The sequence below is a fragment of the Populus nigra genome, chromosome 6, assembly GCF_951802175.1.
Source record: "Populus nigra chromosome 6, ddPopNigr1.1, whole genome shotgun sequence".
Taxonomy (NCBI): domain Eukaryota; kingdom Viridiplantae; phylum Streptophyta; class Magnoliopsida; order Malpighiales; family Salicaceae; genus Populus; species Populus nigra.
In genome coordinates, this window is record NC_084857.1 from 19,632,146 (window position 1) to 19,651,089 (window position 18,944).

General features: G+C 33.1%; 1 protein-coding gene across 8 annotated transcripts; it reads left to right on the top strand.

Moving 5' to 3' along the window:
* The first annotated feature begins 4,975 nt into the window (after positions 1 to 4,975).
* LOC133697059 (uncharacterized) lies at positions 4,976 to 14,981 on the top strand. Of its 8 annotated transcripts, none has more exons than XM_062119393.1 (19): positions 4,976 to 5,263; positions 6,725 to 6,792; positions 6,883 to 7,052; positions 7,139 to 7,626; positions 7,707 to 7,773; positions 7,868 to 8,262; positions 8,352 to 8,418; positions 8,523 to 8,956; positions 9,034 to 9,351; positions 9,430 to 9,762; positions 9,839 to 10,220; positions 10,305 to 10,405; positions 10,557 to 10,591; positions 11,105 to 11,300; positions 11,998 to 12,142; positions 12,681 to 12,814; positions 13,617 to 13,815; positions 13,966 to 14,033; positions 14,656 to 14,981. In XM_062119393.1, the coding sequence occupies exons 3-17, from the start codon at positions 6,995 to 6,997 to the stop codon at positions 13,755 to 13,757; spliced, it is 3,294 nt and encodes a 1,097-aa protein (XP_061975377.1). In that variant the 5' UTR covers positions 4,976 to 5,263; positions 6,725 to 6,792; positions 6,883 to 6,994; the 3' UTR covers positions 13,758 to 13,815; positions 13,966 to 14,033; positions 14,656 to 14,981. The 8 variants fall into 8 exon arrangements, with proteins under 8 accessions (XP_061975377.1, XP_061975382.1, XP_061975381.1 ...); XM_062119398.1 differs by lacking the exon at positions 14,656 to 14,981 and having other exon boundaries at positions 9,034 to 9,214; positions 9,299 to 9,351; positions 13,966 to 14,267; XM_062119397.1 differs by lacking the exon at positions 14,656 to 14,981 and having other exon boundaries at positions 7,139 to 7,435; positions 7,499 to 7,626; positions 13,966 to 14,267.
* The last annotated feature ends 3,963 nt before the right edge of the window (positions 14,982 to 18,944 follow it).

Below are 18,944 nucleotides of genomic sequence, written 5' to 3' on the forward strand. Positions count from 1 at the left end.
CAAATTTTACTAAGTTACTTGTTGGTGCCTTCAGTTTCGTGAAATTCATTGTCATAAAAATTTTATTTGCATTTTCATGTTTATTTATTTATATATCTTAACACCTGAACAAAACATTTCAATTCAGATTCTCGAATATATCATCATTCTTCTCATATTATTTATCACTTTCCCTTATTTTTTGTAATCTTGAATTTTGTTAATATCAATAATATTACCCGGGGTTTTACAATAATATTAAATTTGTCTGACCACAATTTCCACAGTAAGAATTTTTTAAAAAACAAAGTATTAAGCATAATAGTAATGATAATTGTTATTCTAGTTTTTTTTTAATTTTCTTCTATTCTTAATATTAATACTTTTAATTACAATAAATATAATACTATTTAGAATACAAATAATAATATTTATCATATTAATAATAATGTTAAACTTTTCTAGCCAAAGTTTCTACCATAATATTTTTTTTGAAACAAATACAACAATAATAATAATGGTAATTGTTAAAAAATTTCAAGATGCAATCTCAATATATTTTTTCAAAAAAAATATTTAAAAAATAATACAAAAACTTAGAAAAAAAATAATTCAAAGGAAAGGAAAAAATTAAAAATTTTCAAGACACGATCTCAATATATATTTAAAAAATATATTGGAAAAATAATACCAAAAATATATATAAAAATATTAATTGAAAGTAAATCAAAAAATTAAAAAATTTAAATTTTCTCAGGTATAGTTTTATGTGGCAAGCTCTTGTCATGCCGACTTGCTAATGACTTCTTTAAGTCGCTAGGATATACAAAAACATAGGAAAAAAATAATTTAAAGAAAAGGAAAAAATTAAAAAATTTCGAGGCACGACTTTAATATATATTTTTAAAAATATATATTGAAAAAGTTAAAAATTAACATTGTTGGGTCTTGCTGGGATCCTTATGCGTGGAAATCAAATCTCATTTTGTATTTTTTTTCATAAAAATGACATATAAGAATTTTTTTCCATTTAAGATTCGGTTGGATTTTCTTATTTGAATATGTTTGTTTTTGTTTTTAAAAATACTTTTAAAAATAAAATCTTTTTCCTTTTACTTCAAATTAAGATTTTTATTGTTTTTAATTTCATTTTCTAATATTGTTATATTAAAGTTAATGGAGCTCTCAATTTTTTTTTTGATTTACATCATATACTTTAATAAAAAAAAAAAGTGTTTTTCCATTGGTTGGTTAGGCTAATAATGTTTATAAAAATCATATATACAGTTTTTTAAAATAAAAATAGTGGAGGCATTTTTTTAAAAACAGTGGAGGCAAGCTCCACTGTTCAGTGAACAGGGTTTTTTTTTAAAAAAAAAAACCAGTACACTTAATTAATTTCACTTGCACTGTTCACGTGAACGTGAACAACAACTTTTTTTTTAAATTAGTTTAAGGTGAATTAAATTTACTCGTACTGTAATCTTAATTTTATTTTTGATAATATTTTACCTAATTTTGTAGTTTTTGTCGAATGAATTTTGTACGTAATGAAATTGTAGATAGTTTTTTCTTAAAGTTATTTTTTATATATAAAGTGTGATTTATTTCATGATGTAATAGCAATAGTTAAATCCATAATATTTAAATTAAAAACCATCAATATTAATATATATTTTTTAAAATTATTTTATAACCTCAATTTCAAAAGCATTCTTAACCAAACATATTAAAACTACTTTTTCTTCAACCACAGTTTTAACCAAACACCTATTTTTTCAAACCAACCTCAACTAAAAGTACTTTTTATAAAATAACTTTTTTTAAATCACAATTACAATCGCTATCGCAATACCAAACACACTCTTAATGTGAGGTGTGAAGCTCGTCGAGGTGGGTGAGTCCCTTTCTTAGATGGAGTAGCAAAAGCATGCTTCGCAATCAAGCTAGAAAAAAACTCATCTGCGAAGGCTAATAAAGTTTTTAGGCCGGAAATGAATCGCTCTTTTCCGGCCCTGAAAGTGCCGAGTCTCTCTACCATTTTCTTCTCTTTTACTTTAGGCACACCCAATTGGTCCTGCACATGCAGTGGTGGGTCCAGCAACAGTAAGACCGAACACCCAGTTAAATCCTGCACATATAAGGACCCAAAGCAATTTGGGTCATGCACTGTTCAGGACCCAAAAAGAAATCAATTCTCACATGCCGACAAAGCTTGTTTGGTAGTATAGTTGCGAGTATTTTTTTAATAATTTTTCATGCTAAAATACATGTTAATGATATTTTTTTATTTTTTAAAAATTATTTTTGATATCAGCACATTAAAACAATCCAAAATATATAAATCATATTAATTTTTTTTTTAAAAAAATTTCAAACCTTCTACTATCTCTATGGCCACAACGACGCGAGGAAAAGAAGGTCACATCCCAGCCGCAAGACTTAAAAAACAAAAAATAAACGGGTCTTGTCAGTGCTTCACACCCAAATACCTGGGCATGGCTGATAGACAGGGCCCAATGCAAGACCAAACTTAATATATTCTTGTTGGATCTGACAGCCCAGCCGCATCCAATCTCAGTATTTTCAAAAAAAAATATACAAAAACTCTATGGCCACAACAGCTTGAGGCAGGAAAGGAACTCTCCAGGAAGTGCAAACAAGTACTGTAAGTAATATGTGTTATAAATATTTTTGGGTTTGTTAATATAGTTATTTGTGTTATAAATATTACTAGTTTTAATATAATTATAATTAAAAAATAATAATATTTTCAATACAAATAATGATATTTAGAAATCTAAGATCTAATTCTAGCTATGTAACCCGCGCGTTGCCACGGGTCAAATAATAATAAAAATTTAAAAGAGTTATAAACAAAATAAAAAAGAGGATATTTTGTCTATTGTTTTTAGTTTTTGGTTTTTTAACTCGTCATGTCACTTTTTTTGTATTTAAAAAATATGAAAAAACAAAGGGTCTAGGGTATGAGAAAAAACACTATTGAAAAAAAGGGCCCCTTCCAGAGTTTTACTGGATCACCCGAGTTTTGGGTTGACCCGGTAGATTAACTGGTTTACTCCGGGTCAATTGCAGGTTCATATTTTGATAAATTACTTTTTTTCTATGTTTTCCTATTATTCTTTAAATATTTTCTTTTGAAAAATATATTGAGATTATGTCTTGAAAATTTTTAATTTTTTTCTTTGCTTTAAATTAATTTTTTCTATGTTTTTGTATTATTATTATTTTTAAAATTCCAAAGAATTATTTTGAAGTAAAGAAATTATATTGCCAAAGGTATTGTGGGTCCTACACTTTACAGGGTGCCTGTTTGGGTCGAACTCCATGCAAGACCCAAGGCTATTCTAGGTCTTGCATTCCGCAACTAGCTTAGAAAGAAGGCTAGCTATGTGTTTAACAAATGCAAGTCCAACGTTGTTTTCATGGAGAAGTAGAAAGAGGCTCCTAGCTAAAGGTAGCTTGTCTCGCCCAGGAGCTGGGTGGATTTTGGCTGCTGCACAGGCAGGATCCACACCCCCTCTGGTCCAGCCTGTGTAGTACCCAAAATCCATTTAGGTCATGCATTGTGTAGGACCCAACACCAAACTGGATCCTGTACACGTAAAGATTTAATTGGATTTTGGGTCCTGCACTAAACAATACTCAACACGCACTTAGGTCCTGCACTGTGCAGGACCCAAACCTTGAGACCATGTTTATTTTTGTGTTTTAAAAATATTTTTGATAAAATTTTTTATTCTTTTTTTGCTTCAAAATAATATTTTTTTAGTGGTTTCAGATCATTTTGATGTATTGATGTTAAAAATAATTTTTAAAAAATAAAATATTATTTTGATATTTTTTAAATAAAAAACATTTTAAAAAACAACCACAACTACACTCTCAAAACCCTCAACCAGTGTTGCGAAGAATGTTATTTTTGTCCTTAGACATTTGGATTTGCATGGCGTCTAGCATTGCATACACTGTAGGGAGTGATCTGATCCCTTCGTTTTATTGTTTTAAAATGGAATAGCATTGGTTTTGGATGGGAAACTCCATGCTGCAAATGCCATGCCGTGGCTTCTAATGTATTCCAGCACCAAGATTCTCACTTCATCAACCCTAAAATTTATGGAGAGCTCCATAAGTTTTAATATATGATAATATTAGTGAACATGATTAAAAATTTTCAAATTTTTTTCAAAGTATTTTAAAACTATGAGTTAGGTGCACCTGTTGAACCTTGGTTTCATAAATCTGGAAAGGAATGTTAGATCCATGTCAATAATAATCATAATTGATATAATAATAATAATAAAAAAAAAAAGGAAGATACAAATCGCAATATATATTTAAAAATAAAACAAAAATTTTCAAGACATAATCTCAATATATATATATATATATTTAAAAATAATACAAAAATATGAAAAAAAAATTAATGTTTTAGCTGCTGCAACTTGCAGGATCGAAATAGCTACAGTATAAGCAATCAACACCAAGGACATCGACATAGGATGATTGTAAAAAAAAAAATTGATAATTTTTTTTTAACTTGAAATTAATGTTTTTATTATATTTTTATATTATTTTTTTCAAAAAATATGTTGAAATTGTGTCTGGTTAGGATGCAGACTCAAGAAATTTTAAAATTTTTTAATTTTTTTTACTTTAAAATAATATTTTCTCCATGTTTTTGTATTATTTTTTTAATATTTTTTTGTGAAAAATATATATTGTGATTGTGTCTTAAAAAATATTTTTTTTTATTTTTTAATTAATATTTATTTATAAAATTGTTAAAATCATGAATTTACTTATAAAATTATATGATATTACGAGTAAATATATTATCGTGTTAAATCTGTTTATAAACTCGAAAAGTAATAAAATTACAGTAAAATCGTATGAAAACGCTGAAATCGGCTGAAATCGTTTAAAATCACGATTCTGAACCTGTTTTACGTGTTTAAAAGGAATATATATACTGCACTACAGGAAGCCAAGAACAGCACAAAAAAGGTAAAAAACCTAGCGTCTTCTAGCGCCTCTCTCTCTCTCAAAGTCCTTCCAGTTGCAGCGTTCCAATCCAAACTTCCAATTTCCAAATCCAAAACAAACCGTCTCTGCAACATTCAAGTAGCTTACCATCCAGTGTTCCATCTCTCCAATTTCCATCTCTCTGTAACTTACCAATTTCCAAATTCCACTTTTGTACAATCTACCTCGCTTTCCATCTGGGTCGAAAAGAATTATTTCTGCAAATTGCAACCTACTGGTAAGTGATCTGCAACCTTGAAGGATTTTTTTTTTTTGTATATGGAGCTTCTGAGTTCTGAATTAGTTTTCTTAGTTGGGAAACTAATTAGGGGGGAGCCGGGGAGTCATTTTAATGGCAAATAATTTTGTTAAATCTTGACAAAACCATGTGGAAAAATCCTTTGCACCTGGTAAAATAAAGCCATTGTAAGCAGCCGAGCTCAAGTTTTTTTCCTCTTGCAACTACTAATCTCAGAGCCAATTAATGAAATTTTGCTCAATCAAATTTTATTATGTTTTCTAACCTGAACTTATTTTTAAAGTGGCTGCTGTTTCTTTGGCTTTTCATATATCCCGTAGTCAATTAACGAGCATGTGGATTAAAGTTATCAAAAGGAAATCATTGTTGTGATGAACTCTGATGTTGCAGCTCTTTATTTGTATTTGAAAGCCTTTGTTGCTCCTCTATATTATATTTCAGAGTTGCTCTTAGCTAATTGTTTTTCATTGTCTTGATGATACATGTGCTTAACATACCAAGTAAGACACCAGATTCTGACTTTTGAAATCAAAATGCCCTTGCCATATTCATATCTACTAGTGTAAGATTTTTTAATGTTGCCATGCTACTGTGATCTTTAATGAATGAATCGATGCTCTGTGTGCACGCTTCTTATTAGTTTACCCACCGAGGGATGCTTTGTGCCTACCTAAAAGCCGTCTGCGTCAGTTATGAGTGTTTGTCTGTTTTTCATAGGATATAGGATATTTTCCGATAACTGGTTGCTGTCGATGCAGAAGATGACCATGTATTTATTGAAAAAAAGCCTAACCCATGCATTGCTACTGTATTTTAAAAAGTACTGTAATTCTTCACTCAAGTTTTATTCATTGTCTCCGTATATCATGACTAGATGGGCAAGTGGAGCCCTTAATCTAGAGATCAGCAAATCTGGTGATGTTGTTACATCAGTGAAAAGGTTTGTGCATGCTTGTTAATTCGGTACTATGAAATGCAGGCATATGTTAAATACCTCATGTGCTATTTCTCACAGGGGTGTATGGGCAATGATTGCAGACTTGCAGTTTTTCTTGGTTATTGCTTGCTACAGGCCCCCTCAACGTATGTTGCGGGATTCAGCTATCATGAAATTTGGTTTTGTGCTGTTACTTGTCACTGAATGTTGAATTGTTAAGCATACCTTATGGTTTCTTTTGTCACTTGATATTTGAGAGTTTGCAGCTCTAATTGTAAGTGTTTGATTTATTTGTTGGGATTTAGTGGACCAACAATATCTAATCATAGATGGTCACTTCTCTGGTGCTTTTAGGTTTTAATATAACTTGGCTGTTGACATTCTAATTTTTATGGATAAACATCAAAAACAGAGAGGACCTAACTCATATGCCTGGTTCTTGAACCTGGCAGCAAACTATTTAGGTTTGAAATTGTTTTCAAGTGAGCTCTTAACACATGCAGATTTGAAGAGCAGGGCTTAACTTAATTTGAAGAGTGATAGTGTTATTTAGCTGGGAATGTTTGTATAAGTAAGTTCATTTCTTGAAGTAGTCTTCCAAGAAAATTGGAAAGTTCAAGACTGCAATCTTCTGATTGATTATATTTCTTGATTTCCTTAGCGTGCTGGAAGAGTAACAGTGCCCTTTTTGGGGGGTTTTCTGCTGGGCTTCCACTTGATTGTGGAGACAGAGATAATATAGCTGGTCATCAATATTGTGGTGGGATAATCAAATGGATCCTGATTTGGACCCTTTTGATGATATTCTTCCTAAGCCTGCCTTGACTAATGGTAAGCAATGCTTGGCAAATCAAAGTACAAATGGTCTTTTTTTGGCTTTAAATAAAAATTGGGTTGTTTGATGTTAATTTTGTTAGTAGCTAGGTTAGGTGGGAAGTTTCAGCCTAAGGCCAAACCACGACCAAAAAAGGTGGAATTTGTACCAATTCCTTTTCCTCCAAGTAAAGCCAAGGAAAAGGCTGTGGCAGCATCGCAAACTAGCTTGGACACAAATATTTCTGTTCAGCCTTTTGGTATCATGGATGAGAAGTTGACATGTCAAATTGGTTCGTTGTCTCCATCATCACCTTCCGGGACTAAGGAACCCTTGAAAAGCAATGATGGAAAAACAAAATTGGTTGAAGAGTCAGGGAGTCCCTTAGCCACCTCTGACATGGTTGGGGTCAAAGAACCTCTGAAATATAAGGAAGGTTTGTCCTCTTGGGAAATAGGAAGCTTGGAGGCAGCAAACCTCTCCCCTGCTAGGATAAATGATGCAGACTGTGTTGGTGCTATGGATTCGGAGGCTGCAATATCTGGTTGTAATGATGACCAGGAATCTAGCTTTGTGAAATCAGCAGGAGTGGTAAGAACTCATCCTCTCCTTTATTGTTTTTGATGTGTTGCATCCATGGGATTGATAAGTCCTGAAACTTCTGTCTGTAGGCAGGCTCATTGGGGTTTGATTCAGATCTACTGGATGACATTCTTCCTAAATCTCTAAAAAATAATTGTAAGATGCGCTTTCACAACATAGTTGATCTGTCACTAATGGAAACCCTGTTCTTCTATTGAAAGATTCACTGTGGGATTCACTTCTGCTACAGCTAGGGCTGGCGGGAAATTCAAGCCTAAGGCTAAACCTCGGCAAAGAAATGAAAATCCAGCACCCGTCTCTTCATCTCCATCTAAATGTGCCGAGGAAGAACCTAAGGCACATTCTCAACAAACACAATCCACAGAGCCTGTTGATGTTGCAAATACAAGGATGAACCCAGATGGTCCAGCTTTACTTCAGCAGGGCAATGTTAAGAGTAATGAGCCATCAAAAGACAGCGAAGTTTTATATTTCAACGACAACAGCTGCATGGAATTAGTCAACCCCTCATCTGAAAATATTGCAACTGAAGAGGATGTGAGCCCCCAAAATACTCCGCTTGCAGAGATGAAGTCTGGAAATGATGTTGGCCTGAATTCTAGGTTTGTAGAATCTGCCATAGAGGTGAGGGTTTGATCTGTCTCATGCCCTTGATATATTGCACCAAGATGCGCGGTTGAGTTCGATAATTCTGGAAATTCTGTTGGTTGTAGGTTGGTTCCATGAGATTAGATTTGGACGCTTTTGATTATATGGATCCTCAACCAGCCATATCAACTGGTATACATCGCTTGCACAATCTTTGATCCCCCCCTTTCCTTTTGCTTTTGTTATGAGATGATTGATGAAATTATTATTATTATTATTATTATTATTTTGGTCAGGGAGGGCTGCTGGCAAGTTACAGTCGAAGGTAAAGGCCCGGCCTAGGAAGGGAATATCTGAGTTAGCTGCTTCTGCTGTTTCCAATACCGTGGTAGAAAAGGTGGCAGGTCTAGCTTCCACTGTCTTGGATAACATGCTGCCCGTTGAATCTTCTGGTGTTGAAAATGGTAGACTAACCGATCATGTTAGTGAGCCTAATATGGAGAGTGCTGGGACCAAGGAGCCAGGGAGAAACAATGGCCAGGCTCTTCTTTCTCCTCCAGAAATTTTAGCTACTGTCTTTTGTCAGAAGGACTCAAAGGGAAAATCTAGCTTTCCTGCACAAAATTTTGTTGATTCTTCAGCATTCATGAAATGTAATGTGGTGGCGACAGATTTTTCAAGTCCCAATGAAGCTGCTGTTCAGGTTGATAATGGAAGGTTGGAATTAGAGGTGAATCTACAGCCTTTCTTTAAATTGTATAATTTCTTCCTTGCAAATACGTTTTGGAATAATTTGGTTAGTTTCAGGAATCAGGGGCATTTCCTGCCTTGGAAACTCCAGGTTTCTTGTCCCCAGATGTCATGGAGTCTGTTATGGCCCCACCACCAAATGTTCAACCTGTTCCTTCTGAAACCATAAACATTGATGGGTGTTCAGTTGCTGCCTTCCCATCAGATAATATTGTTGATTCCCCATGCACTCACCTAGGTGATTTTATTCCTCCAGATCCTTGTACTTCGGAGATTCGAATGAACCAAGAACTGAAAAACCTTACAGAAACTTCTCGCTCAGATAATGTGACTGCTATCCATCAGGAGGATGCCTCTGATTTGCCAGAAAAGGAGGTAATAAGTTCTGCATGAATAAAATATTTTACTTAGATGTGTAGATAGGGTGCTAACTTGTTTTTGGTTTCTTATAAGACTTCTAGTAGTAGAAAAAGAAAGGCTGCTCCAGTATCATGTAGTTCTTGGAAGTCTCAAAAAGCTTCCTTAGTTGGTGACATGAACGAACATGACAAATCATCAAGGCGTCTGACAAAGCAGGCCGCTGCCCCTCAACTTGGTGATGAGCCAGAATATGAGGCTCATGGCAATGATGACTCATCCATGCACCCCGGCGATTTTCTTCCTTTTGATCCTTGTACCTCTGAGTTTCAAGTAGATCAAAATCAGAAAGACTTTACAGAAAGCAATTGCTTGGCTAATGCAAATGTCGTGCGTTCAGAGGATGTTCCTGTAGTGCCTGAAAAGGAGGTAGTGCTGTTTGACATGGATAAATATCTTATTTAGTTCTGACAATTGGGTTTAACTTCTTTTGGTTTCTTCTTAGAGTTCTAAGAGTGGAAAAAGAAAGGTTTTTTCAGCATCAAATTGTTCCCGGAAGTCCAAAAAATCTTCCTTGGCAGCTGGCCCTCAAGTTGTTGATGAGCTGCATGAAGCTCATGATAATGGTGGGTTACCTGAACCTCCTGGTAGTTCTGTTGATGAAGAAGATAATGATTATGAACCTAGAGGGGATGAAGAGAGTGACGATGAAAACAAAGTGGAAATTGCATCTCGAAAGAAACGAGCTTCAAAAAAATCAAAGGAACCAGTGACTGAAAATGAAAAACCAGTTCGAAAGCGCAACAGATCCAATGACACTTCAGAACAGTCAATGCAAAAACCTCGCAAGAAGTTTTCTCATTCAACTCGTCAAAACAAAAGATGCGGTAATCTCAATATATGTGTGTCAGTTGTTAGGAGAGATTATGAATTCTTATCTAAGTCTTACCAAATTGCTTTCTTTTATACAGTGAATAAGGATTTGCTTAACATGCCAGAGGATGAGATTGATTTCAAGAGGTTGCCTATCAGGGACATCATTTTGTTTGCAGAGTACAAGGAGCGGCTAGCAGTATGTGTACCTCTCCCTCTCTCTTGTGCAACAATTTACTGTGATTTGGTTTATCAATGTCATCTCCATATTAGTATCCTTGTATTTGTGTTATGTTTGCATATTTAGAAGTTCAAGGTTTCTATGTTGACCTCCTGTCCTTTTTATGCAGACGACAACATCAAAAATTCCCCCAAACAATCAAAGGTATGGTGTGAATTCATGAGTAATTCTTAGCTGAGGAGCTTTTGTTATGTTGCATCACACTGCCATGGCTCTTGTGATTGAATCAGTATATGTATACATCTAATTTTGCTTATAAATGGAAGCCACTGTAATGTCACCTGTGTATTTGGCAGTTGCTTTGTGCCCTGTTTGCATGATATGTTTTTCCCATATTTCTTCTAATAGAAAACGAGCAAAAATTGTTCAACTGCTTCTAGTAATCTGCTTTATTGGAAGCACGTTTCATCACGTCACACCACTTGCTTTGCCTTTTTTTTTTCTTCTGGACCAAATCCATAGAACTCAACGTAAAATTTGATCTGTCTAATAATTGGAAAAGCAGTTTAGTCTTATTAAAGTAAAAAAGAAAAATCTGACAATAATGCTGCATGCTCCAGCCTCCAGGAATGATTGCTAAAATCATCACACGGGAAGAAGATGCTTATATATAGTTTTAAAGTGTATTGATTTGAACCTTTGTTCACTATGTTGCAGCACTGACAATCCATTTCATGGAGAATATTCCCATAATGAAGACGATGGATTTGCTTCGGAGCAAGACGTAACCCATGGTGATGACCAAACATATGTTAGGGCTCAACCAAGTTCATCTTTATTCAACTACCAGTCTTTCATGGACAGAGCACCCAATTCAAGATGGTCAAAACAAGACACAGAGTTGTTTTATGAGGTAAACATAGTTGTAATGCTGCATTTAAAAGGCTATAATTAACCACATGTTTTACTGACAAACAAAGCAAATAGAAGTATCTGTTTCAACTTTTGTACTCATGAAATTAAAACTGATCTAAATTCAATCTTTTGTTTATATTTTAGTTATGCAAACTCCGTCCACTATTGCTTGTGGTGCTTATGAGCCTAAATTGTTGAAGCTGTTCTATGTGATGATACATTAAGATAGCATACTAGGTTGGTTCTTTGAAATGAGTCATGGATACACCAGAGGTCATGATGATTGGCTAAGTGTCAGTTTTTGTTGGGTTCATTAGTCTAAATATTTTTTTGGCTGGTTCTTCCAGTAAGTTGAAAATTTTGAAAACTTGTTTAGGGGACACAACATCATCAGAGAGTCAAGGGAAAGTTTTCCCTGTGATTTGCATTATCATGTCTGGTTGGTAAGAAATTCCAGTTCTACTACCAAGTAATTGCTGTAGTGATGAAAACCTAAAAATAAAATGTGTAAATTTATGACTCTTTTCCCTGAATATATAATTTGAGATGTTAGAAGAGAGAGAAGATATAGAAATCCTATGTAACTTAATGAATTCCTTCAAGCCAATTCACAGCATGCAATGCCATGATGCCTGGTGTTTTGTGGTTGTCTTATATTTCAAGTTTCAACTGATATATTTGCTGTTGTGTTTTAGGGGATTCAACAATTTGGGACTGATTTATCAATGATCCAACAACTTTTTCCTGGTCGAACACGGCATCAAGTCAAGTTAAAATATAAAAAGGAGGAGCGTCAGCACCCCTTAAGGCTCCATGAAGCTCTGAGCAGTCGTCCAAAAGGTGAATAGATCACATAACTTATTTTCTTTTTGAAAGTTCAGTTCCTAGTAAGCTGAATTTGTATTACAGTATAGTTAATATCTATTACACAATGGTGTCTGCAGTCTGCACTATTTGGGAACTGAGTGAAGTGGGATTCCAAGATCTTCTTTTATCTGGATGTTTTTTTTTCCTTCTCTTCTCTTTTGGCTTCATCTCAAAAGTGGTTACTGACTGGCCATGGGCCTTGTATCACATTTTCTACTGCATCTCAAATCAAAGTCTCCTAGTTTGCTGATTTGTAGCTTCATTTTAAATCCCTTAGAAATGGAAATATACATTTGGCTTAGCTAAAGCCTAAAAGGATATCAAATTGTGAAAATCCATAATTTGTTCTCATACGTGGCCAAAGATTGTGTTATACATAGCATGATATATGTGTTTTTCCAGGATTCCCACTAGGATCAAGCGATTAAGAAATCAAAACTTAAGACTGATTTTAATCATTGCGAGATGAGCCATGTTGAATACTATGTGTTATAATATGATTTTTTTGCAGATAATTCGTATTTTGAAAAGTTAATTGAGCAGCTACAAGAAGTTGCTGGTACTCAGGAAGAACAAGAGTCTTACAAAGATGACCTAGTTGATGTGTCAGGCGAGGAGGATGCAGAGCTAAATGCTGAAACTAGTGTATGCTTTTTTTTCCTGCCCCCTTTCTGTTTTGTTATGAATAAAATGCTCTGTTTACTCTTATAGTTACCAGGTAAAGGAAAACAAAATATCCCTTTGTTTAGAAGCTTGATTTGTTACTGTTTTATCGATATGTTATGTTGTATTGCTGTGTATCTGCATGCTGTGTTCTTTGCATTTATAGGATAATAGGTCCCACCTGCAAACGCTCACATGGAAATGGTCATCTGGTTTTGGTTTGGGATACAGTTTGCTGTTACATAATATGTTACAATAAATTTTGAAGAGCTTGACTAACCTGCTAAAAATGGAAGAGTGGACCCATTGGTGTTGGAATCTGACTATACATTTCATGTTATGCTTTCTATTGTTCTCGTGGACATTTCCCTACTGTTGATTATCTGATATGGTTGTCCAATTGGGATTCATGTGGTTCTCAGACTGCTTTTGCACAATAAAGAGATTCAAGCATAATAGGATAGTACCTGTGTGAGAACTTTATCTTGACTTGATTTAGAAGTTATGGGAAGCCCAACTGCAGGTCCTAGATACGGCCTTCTGTGACTTTCCTAGATGGTAACGATCACTGTTAATCGTGTTATGCCTTTCATTGGCTCATCCTGTGTTTCCCTTGCTGCTTAGTTGCAGTAGTCTAATCTGCAGTAGTGGCACCAATAGGGAGGGGACGGGTGGTGGGAGGGTTGCAGGCTCAACTTTTACCTTTGAAACAATCACACATTTATGCCAGTATTCATATATAAAAATCACTGAATTGGTAATGCATGTATGGATGCGCTGGCAGGGTGAAGTTACAAAACCCGAGCAGGGTGAGAATGCAGGAGTTGAAGAAGAACAGGAAGAGAATGTTGCTGAAGACCACCATGGTCCACTGAAATCTGGTGTTAGCGATGAGGACGTAGATGATATATGGGGTTCATATTAAAGTGTGTCTTAGTATCATGCTGAAGGTGGGAGAGGAGTCTTATTCATATTGCTTTTTGGTAATTTTTCCCTTCTCCAAAGCGTTTAATGCATTTTGTTTTGTTTCATCTCGTGCTTCTGTTTTCATCTAATGCATGTTATCATGGGACGGCTTGTCTGTTTGTTCTCTTGTTGTGTGATGGCTTAAATCACTTATGCTTACTGAGCAGGCTCTGTATGAAAGCTTCAATGAGGCAGGAAGAGCTGCTTGCTTACATGGACAGTCAAGAGGATTTTGGTATGTGTGCCAAAAATTTTAGGCCCAAGTAAATCTTGATGCAGCTTTGTAGTCAAACCATTCAAATTTTCTTTTTATTACGTGTATTTATTTATTTTTCTGGTTTATCACCTTTCTAATTTAATCTGTGATGATCCCCCTCACTCAAAATTTAGGAAATTTTGATGTATATAGAATCGCAAGCATGGCACAAAACTCTTAATTTAAAAATATGCTCGACCTTTTGGATTCAAATCTTGGAATCAATACCGAAAAGAATTTATTAAATAAATATCTTGTGTGCTCTTAAAATCATTTGGAAATCTTGTGTGCTTTTAGGGCCTGTTTGTTTGTTCAATTTATAGAATCGTATCATGAAGATGATTGTATAATAATAATAATAGCAGCAGCAGCATATACGGGGGATTTGTCTGAAAACATTATAGTATTATTTGTGGGGCTAAAAATCTCTACAGCCACCATTGTCAGCCCAGTATCTGCTACCTCATCAGCATGAACTCTTAATTTAAAATCCGAAAACATGAAGAGAGTTAATTAGAACAATGTTTGCATGCATCACTCAGTTTTGCTATGCAATATCAGAGATACGTGAACTTTACATTCCTTTTTCCTATCAATGTAGGTTAGGAGTTCCTCCTGTTTAGCGAGGGCATCCTCAAGTGCCTGGACAAACAAAAACATAACAAAAGGCTCAAACATTACATTCAGTTGATTTTTCTCATGCTGGAAACAGCTCCAGATAAAATAAAAGAAAATGAGTAGAATCGACTCGCCTTATAGTAGCATTCAGCATTTCTTATTTCTCAGGGGGCGTGGCTTCTGGTTTGGAACTGAGAACATTAAGCTTTTTTTTTTTTTTCCCATTTTTGCTGATTTTTGTAATGAATAATTTTACACTATCAAGCATATTTTTTTATTTAATTGTTGAATCGAGTTGAAATTTTACTAGATGTTTCCGGAGGTCTTGTTTTATATCATGTTAAAATTTCAGATTTATTCAACATAAAAAATTTATTGTAATAAGATCTAAAAGCTACTATATATGATTTATTTTAGTTTCTTAGTTGATTTAGAATTTTTTTATCTGACTTTTTAATAACCTTTTTTTTTTACGAATTGTTTAGGATTTTTTCACGTATTACAAATAGGGTTATTTAAAGTGTACTTAAATTAAGCTTTTCAATCATGACGTTTTTGAATAAACTTATGTTTTGCATCATGCAACACTTTTCTTCTTCGTCAAACAAAGAACAATTAAACTTATTAAAATATAACTAACTTTGTGACGCTCTTTTTTATACTTCTTGTTCGTGAATTACTATTCATTAGGTGAAGGTTTTTATTTTAATAGTATTGATGTCTTAGGATATGTTTCTTTTATGTCACATTCCTATCAAACCTGATTGTTTGGCTTTCTAGGATTCATTATTGATTTTGTTGTGGGTTGCGTGACTTTATGATCCCAACGTTCGTATCAATAATACTAAGAATTCCCAATGTCAGACTTGAATCTTGATAACTTAGTCTAGGAACTGGAGAAAGAATCTGGGCCCCGTTTATTTGCTGGAAAGTAGTTTCCTTTTAGAAAGTGAATTCCGGGAAAGTGAATTATTTTCTGATGTTTGGTAGTGTAATGAAAAATAAGTTGGAAAACATTTTCCAATGTTTAGTTATGTTATGGAAAATAAGCTGGAAAATAACTTATTGATGTTTTATTTTTCTCAAGTTTATTAAAATAATAAGGAAAAAATATTACAAATTAAAAGGTTGAATGAGAATGAAATTGAAAAAAAAAAATAATTTCATAAATTATCTCAAATAAAATAAATAATAATCAAAATAATAGAGATTAAATTTAAAAAATTAAAATAAAATAAAAGATGAAGAAATTAAAATAATAATAATTAACTTTTCATAAATTATTTCAAATAAAATAAGTAATAATCAAAAGAATGACCAAATTTGATAGATAAAAAATTTTAATAAAAAAATGATAAGGAAAAAGCAAATAACAATTATAAAAATAAGGACCAAAGTTAATATAAAAAATAAATTTTAAGAGATGAAACTAAAAAATAAATATTCAAAACAAAATATATATAGCAATCAAAAATTCGAAGATCAAATTTGATATAATTAATAAATAATGACATTTCTAAATTTTTCATAACTTTCGGAAAGTTTTTCGCCCAAATTTTTCAGGAAAACACTTTCCTGAAAACCAAGCCAAATTTTTTTTTGAGTGAGAAGTGTTTTCTGTTGATCAATTTTTTTAATGACAAACAAATACATGAAAGTTTGGAAAGTGGTTTCCCGGAAACCACTTTTTGGAAAATAAATACAGCCTAAAAGGGAAAACACTTTCCTGGAAACCAAGCCAAATTTTTCTTTGAATGGAAAGTGTTTTTCTTTGACCAAAAATTGTTTTTCATTGACCACCCTTTCTAATGACAAATAAATACAGAAAAATTTAAAAAGTAATTTTCCAGAAATTACTTTTCAGGAAATAACCATGCCCTAATGTTCTACATGATTCTTGAATGGCCATAATCAGCAACATCAACGGCTGTTTCTTCGCCGAAAGAAAATTTTTTCTTCATGTTGCCAGAATTCCAAAAAAGTGTAAAGCAATCAATCATTGGCGTGAAACTGGGTGTTTAAAATACCGTTGTGTATGGCTGATCATCTTCAGAAATTGCATTCTCATAAATTCCCGAAAAAGCTCTCCTGTGGCATTTGGCTTTCACCATTTTGAACCATCTGGATCATCAAAATGAAAGAAGGATACGTGATGTTTTTATTTGTCTTATGAATTGCTTGGAAAACGAAGAAATGTAATTAACAAAAACATAAGTAGCAGCAATTGTACATTTAGCATGCTGTATCATTCAACGGATCGTTATTTGCACAAATGCAAAGTACTGCCAAAAATCTCCGGCAAGTCACTGGTTAGAAAGAAAGAGGGAACCATGCGTTTCAGAAGAGAGAGTTCAGAAAGCGTTGGAAAGGTCAAATTATTTACCTAGCATCGATTGCTCCAAGCAACTTGCTCTGGTATTTGCTGCCCAGAAACTGATATGAACTGTTGCTCCAAGCAACAGTGCTCCACAAAAGCCTGAATCCAGGACAGCCATTAATGATGAACATCCGATTCAGGGTCTACAATAATCAGGACATTCCAGAAGCATTGGGCAAAACGAGAATCATGCATTCATCTAGGGGGAAAAACCAAAATTCTTTTCAAATCTCATTTTACTTGTACAAGAATTTACAATCAATATTATTTAAAAACAAATAAAATATTTTTTTTAATCTATTTAGGATGATGAATAATCTCTTGGTTATTTAAATACCTTCATATAGTTTATGTTATATTCAATATCTGTCCATTTGTTACTCTTGATTAGGATAACGTGTAACAAGATCAAATCATAACACTCCTTATATAAAGATAACTTAATGATCTCAAGTCTAAAAATCACTTGTACAATTGTCACGTGAGCCTTTCCATAAACACAAATGACCTTTGTATATGGAATTCTCATGCAAGTCGGTTTAGTGTACATGTCATTTGACACCTATATATTAGTTCTAAGTATTCCTCGTACCTTAAGTTATGAGAACAATTGCTTTATTTCATATAGAAAATAACAAAATATATATAAGTCTCAACAACTTTAATTGATATTCAGTCTTAATATAACATTGACCATGGACATTTTAGAAATAATACTTTGATACAATAAGAATCTTATAATTATAACAATTTTATAGTTTTATTTGCAAATTATTTTTTTCCACATAAATTTATTTTTATTCTAGATTCATTAATAAAATATTAAATTTATTAATCATATATATGATGAGTATTAAAAATAAATAAATTTTTAATAAATTAAATATATTTATATGAACATAGTTATTATAATATAATCAACTGATTAACTACATTACATTTGCACTAATATTTTAAAAGATTGCAAGGATAACCTTTGGTTTTGTCACATACAATGTTCATGAGTATATTCGAATAACATATGATTTAATAACTATATAAGATAGATAAATTAAGATTAAGAAAATCCAATCTAACCTTACATTACCCAAAAAAATAACTCACGTGGACTTTCTAACAACCTAACTAATTTAAGTCCTGTTTGGAAACGTAGTTGAAACCGTGTTTCCTTAAAATTTAAAATTATTTTTTTTACTAAAATTTATTTTTTTTATATTTTCAGATCATTTTGATGTGTTGGTCTTAAAAATAAATTTTTTTTAAAAAACATCATTTTGATATATTTTTAGACAAAAAACACTTTAAACCACAACCACAATCCTAAATAATCCCAAAACATGGTAAAATCAATTTTGTTTGATGATTTAATTTGGAGAGTGTTAAATCAACATGCCCACCGGTGCTAAAAAAGATCATCAAAAATGACAATCGGAGGAATCTCTAGACTTGGTTGGATTGCTATGGCTAGAAAAAGGCATAAGAAAACTCGTCAGAATTGTTTCTGGAACATAACCGGAACCTCCTTTTTCCGATCCATCTCACATCAACAACTCGACCCCTACCGCCTGTAGGTAGTTTTAAACAAGTATTCCACGAATTAATAATCTAATATCCCAGATTTTTATTAAAAATAAAAGAGATCCATCAGGGAAAAAATACAATAGATATAAGATATAGAAGGAGAATGATTTTTTTTTATTTTTTCATCAGTGAATTTTCAATGAATCCGCTTCATTCATCAACTCTATACAATCTAATATTTCTATCGAGCATAAGTTACATGAAATTTCTATTCCTCAAGCAGGGCATTCAATAGAAACTGGCGTTTGAAAAGAACGATACTCATGCACTTCACTCCGCCTTCAGTCTTAGAACGTGCCAATTTAGGGAACGTT

What these genes read in the sequence shown, in the direction of transcription:
- LOC133697059 (XM_062119393.1), top strand. Translation starts at nt 6,995, where the DNA reads ATGGATCCTGATTTGGACCCTTTTGATGATATTCTTCCTAAGCCTGCC. An exon ending in TCGTCAAAACAAAAGATGCG is followed by an intron (nt 10,221 to 10,304) that starts GTAATCTCAATA and finishes TCTTTTATACAG; the next exon opens with TGAATAAGGATTTGCTTAAC. An exon ending in TCTGAGCAGTCGTCCAAAAG is followed by an intron (nt 12,143 to 12,680) that starts GTGAATAGATCA and finishes ATTTTTTTGCAG; the next exon opens with ATAATTCGTATTTTGAAAAG.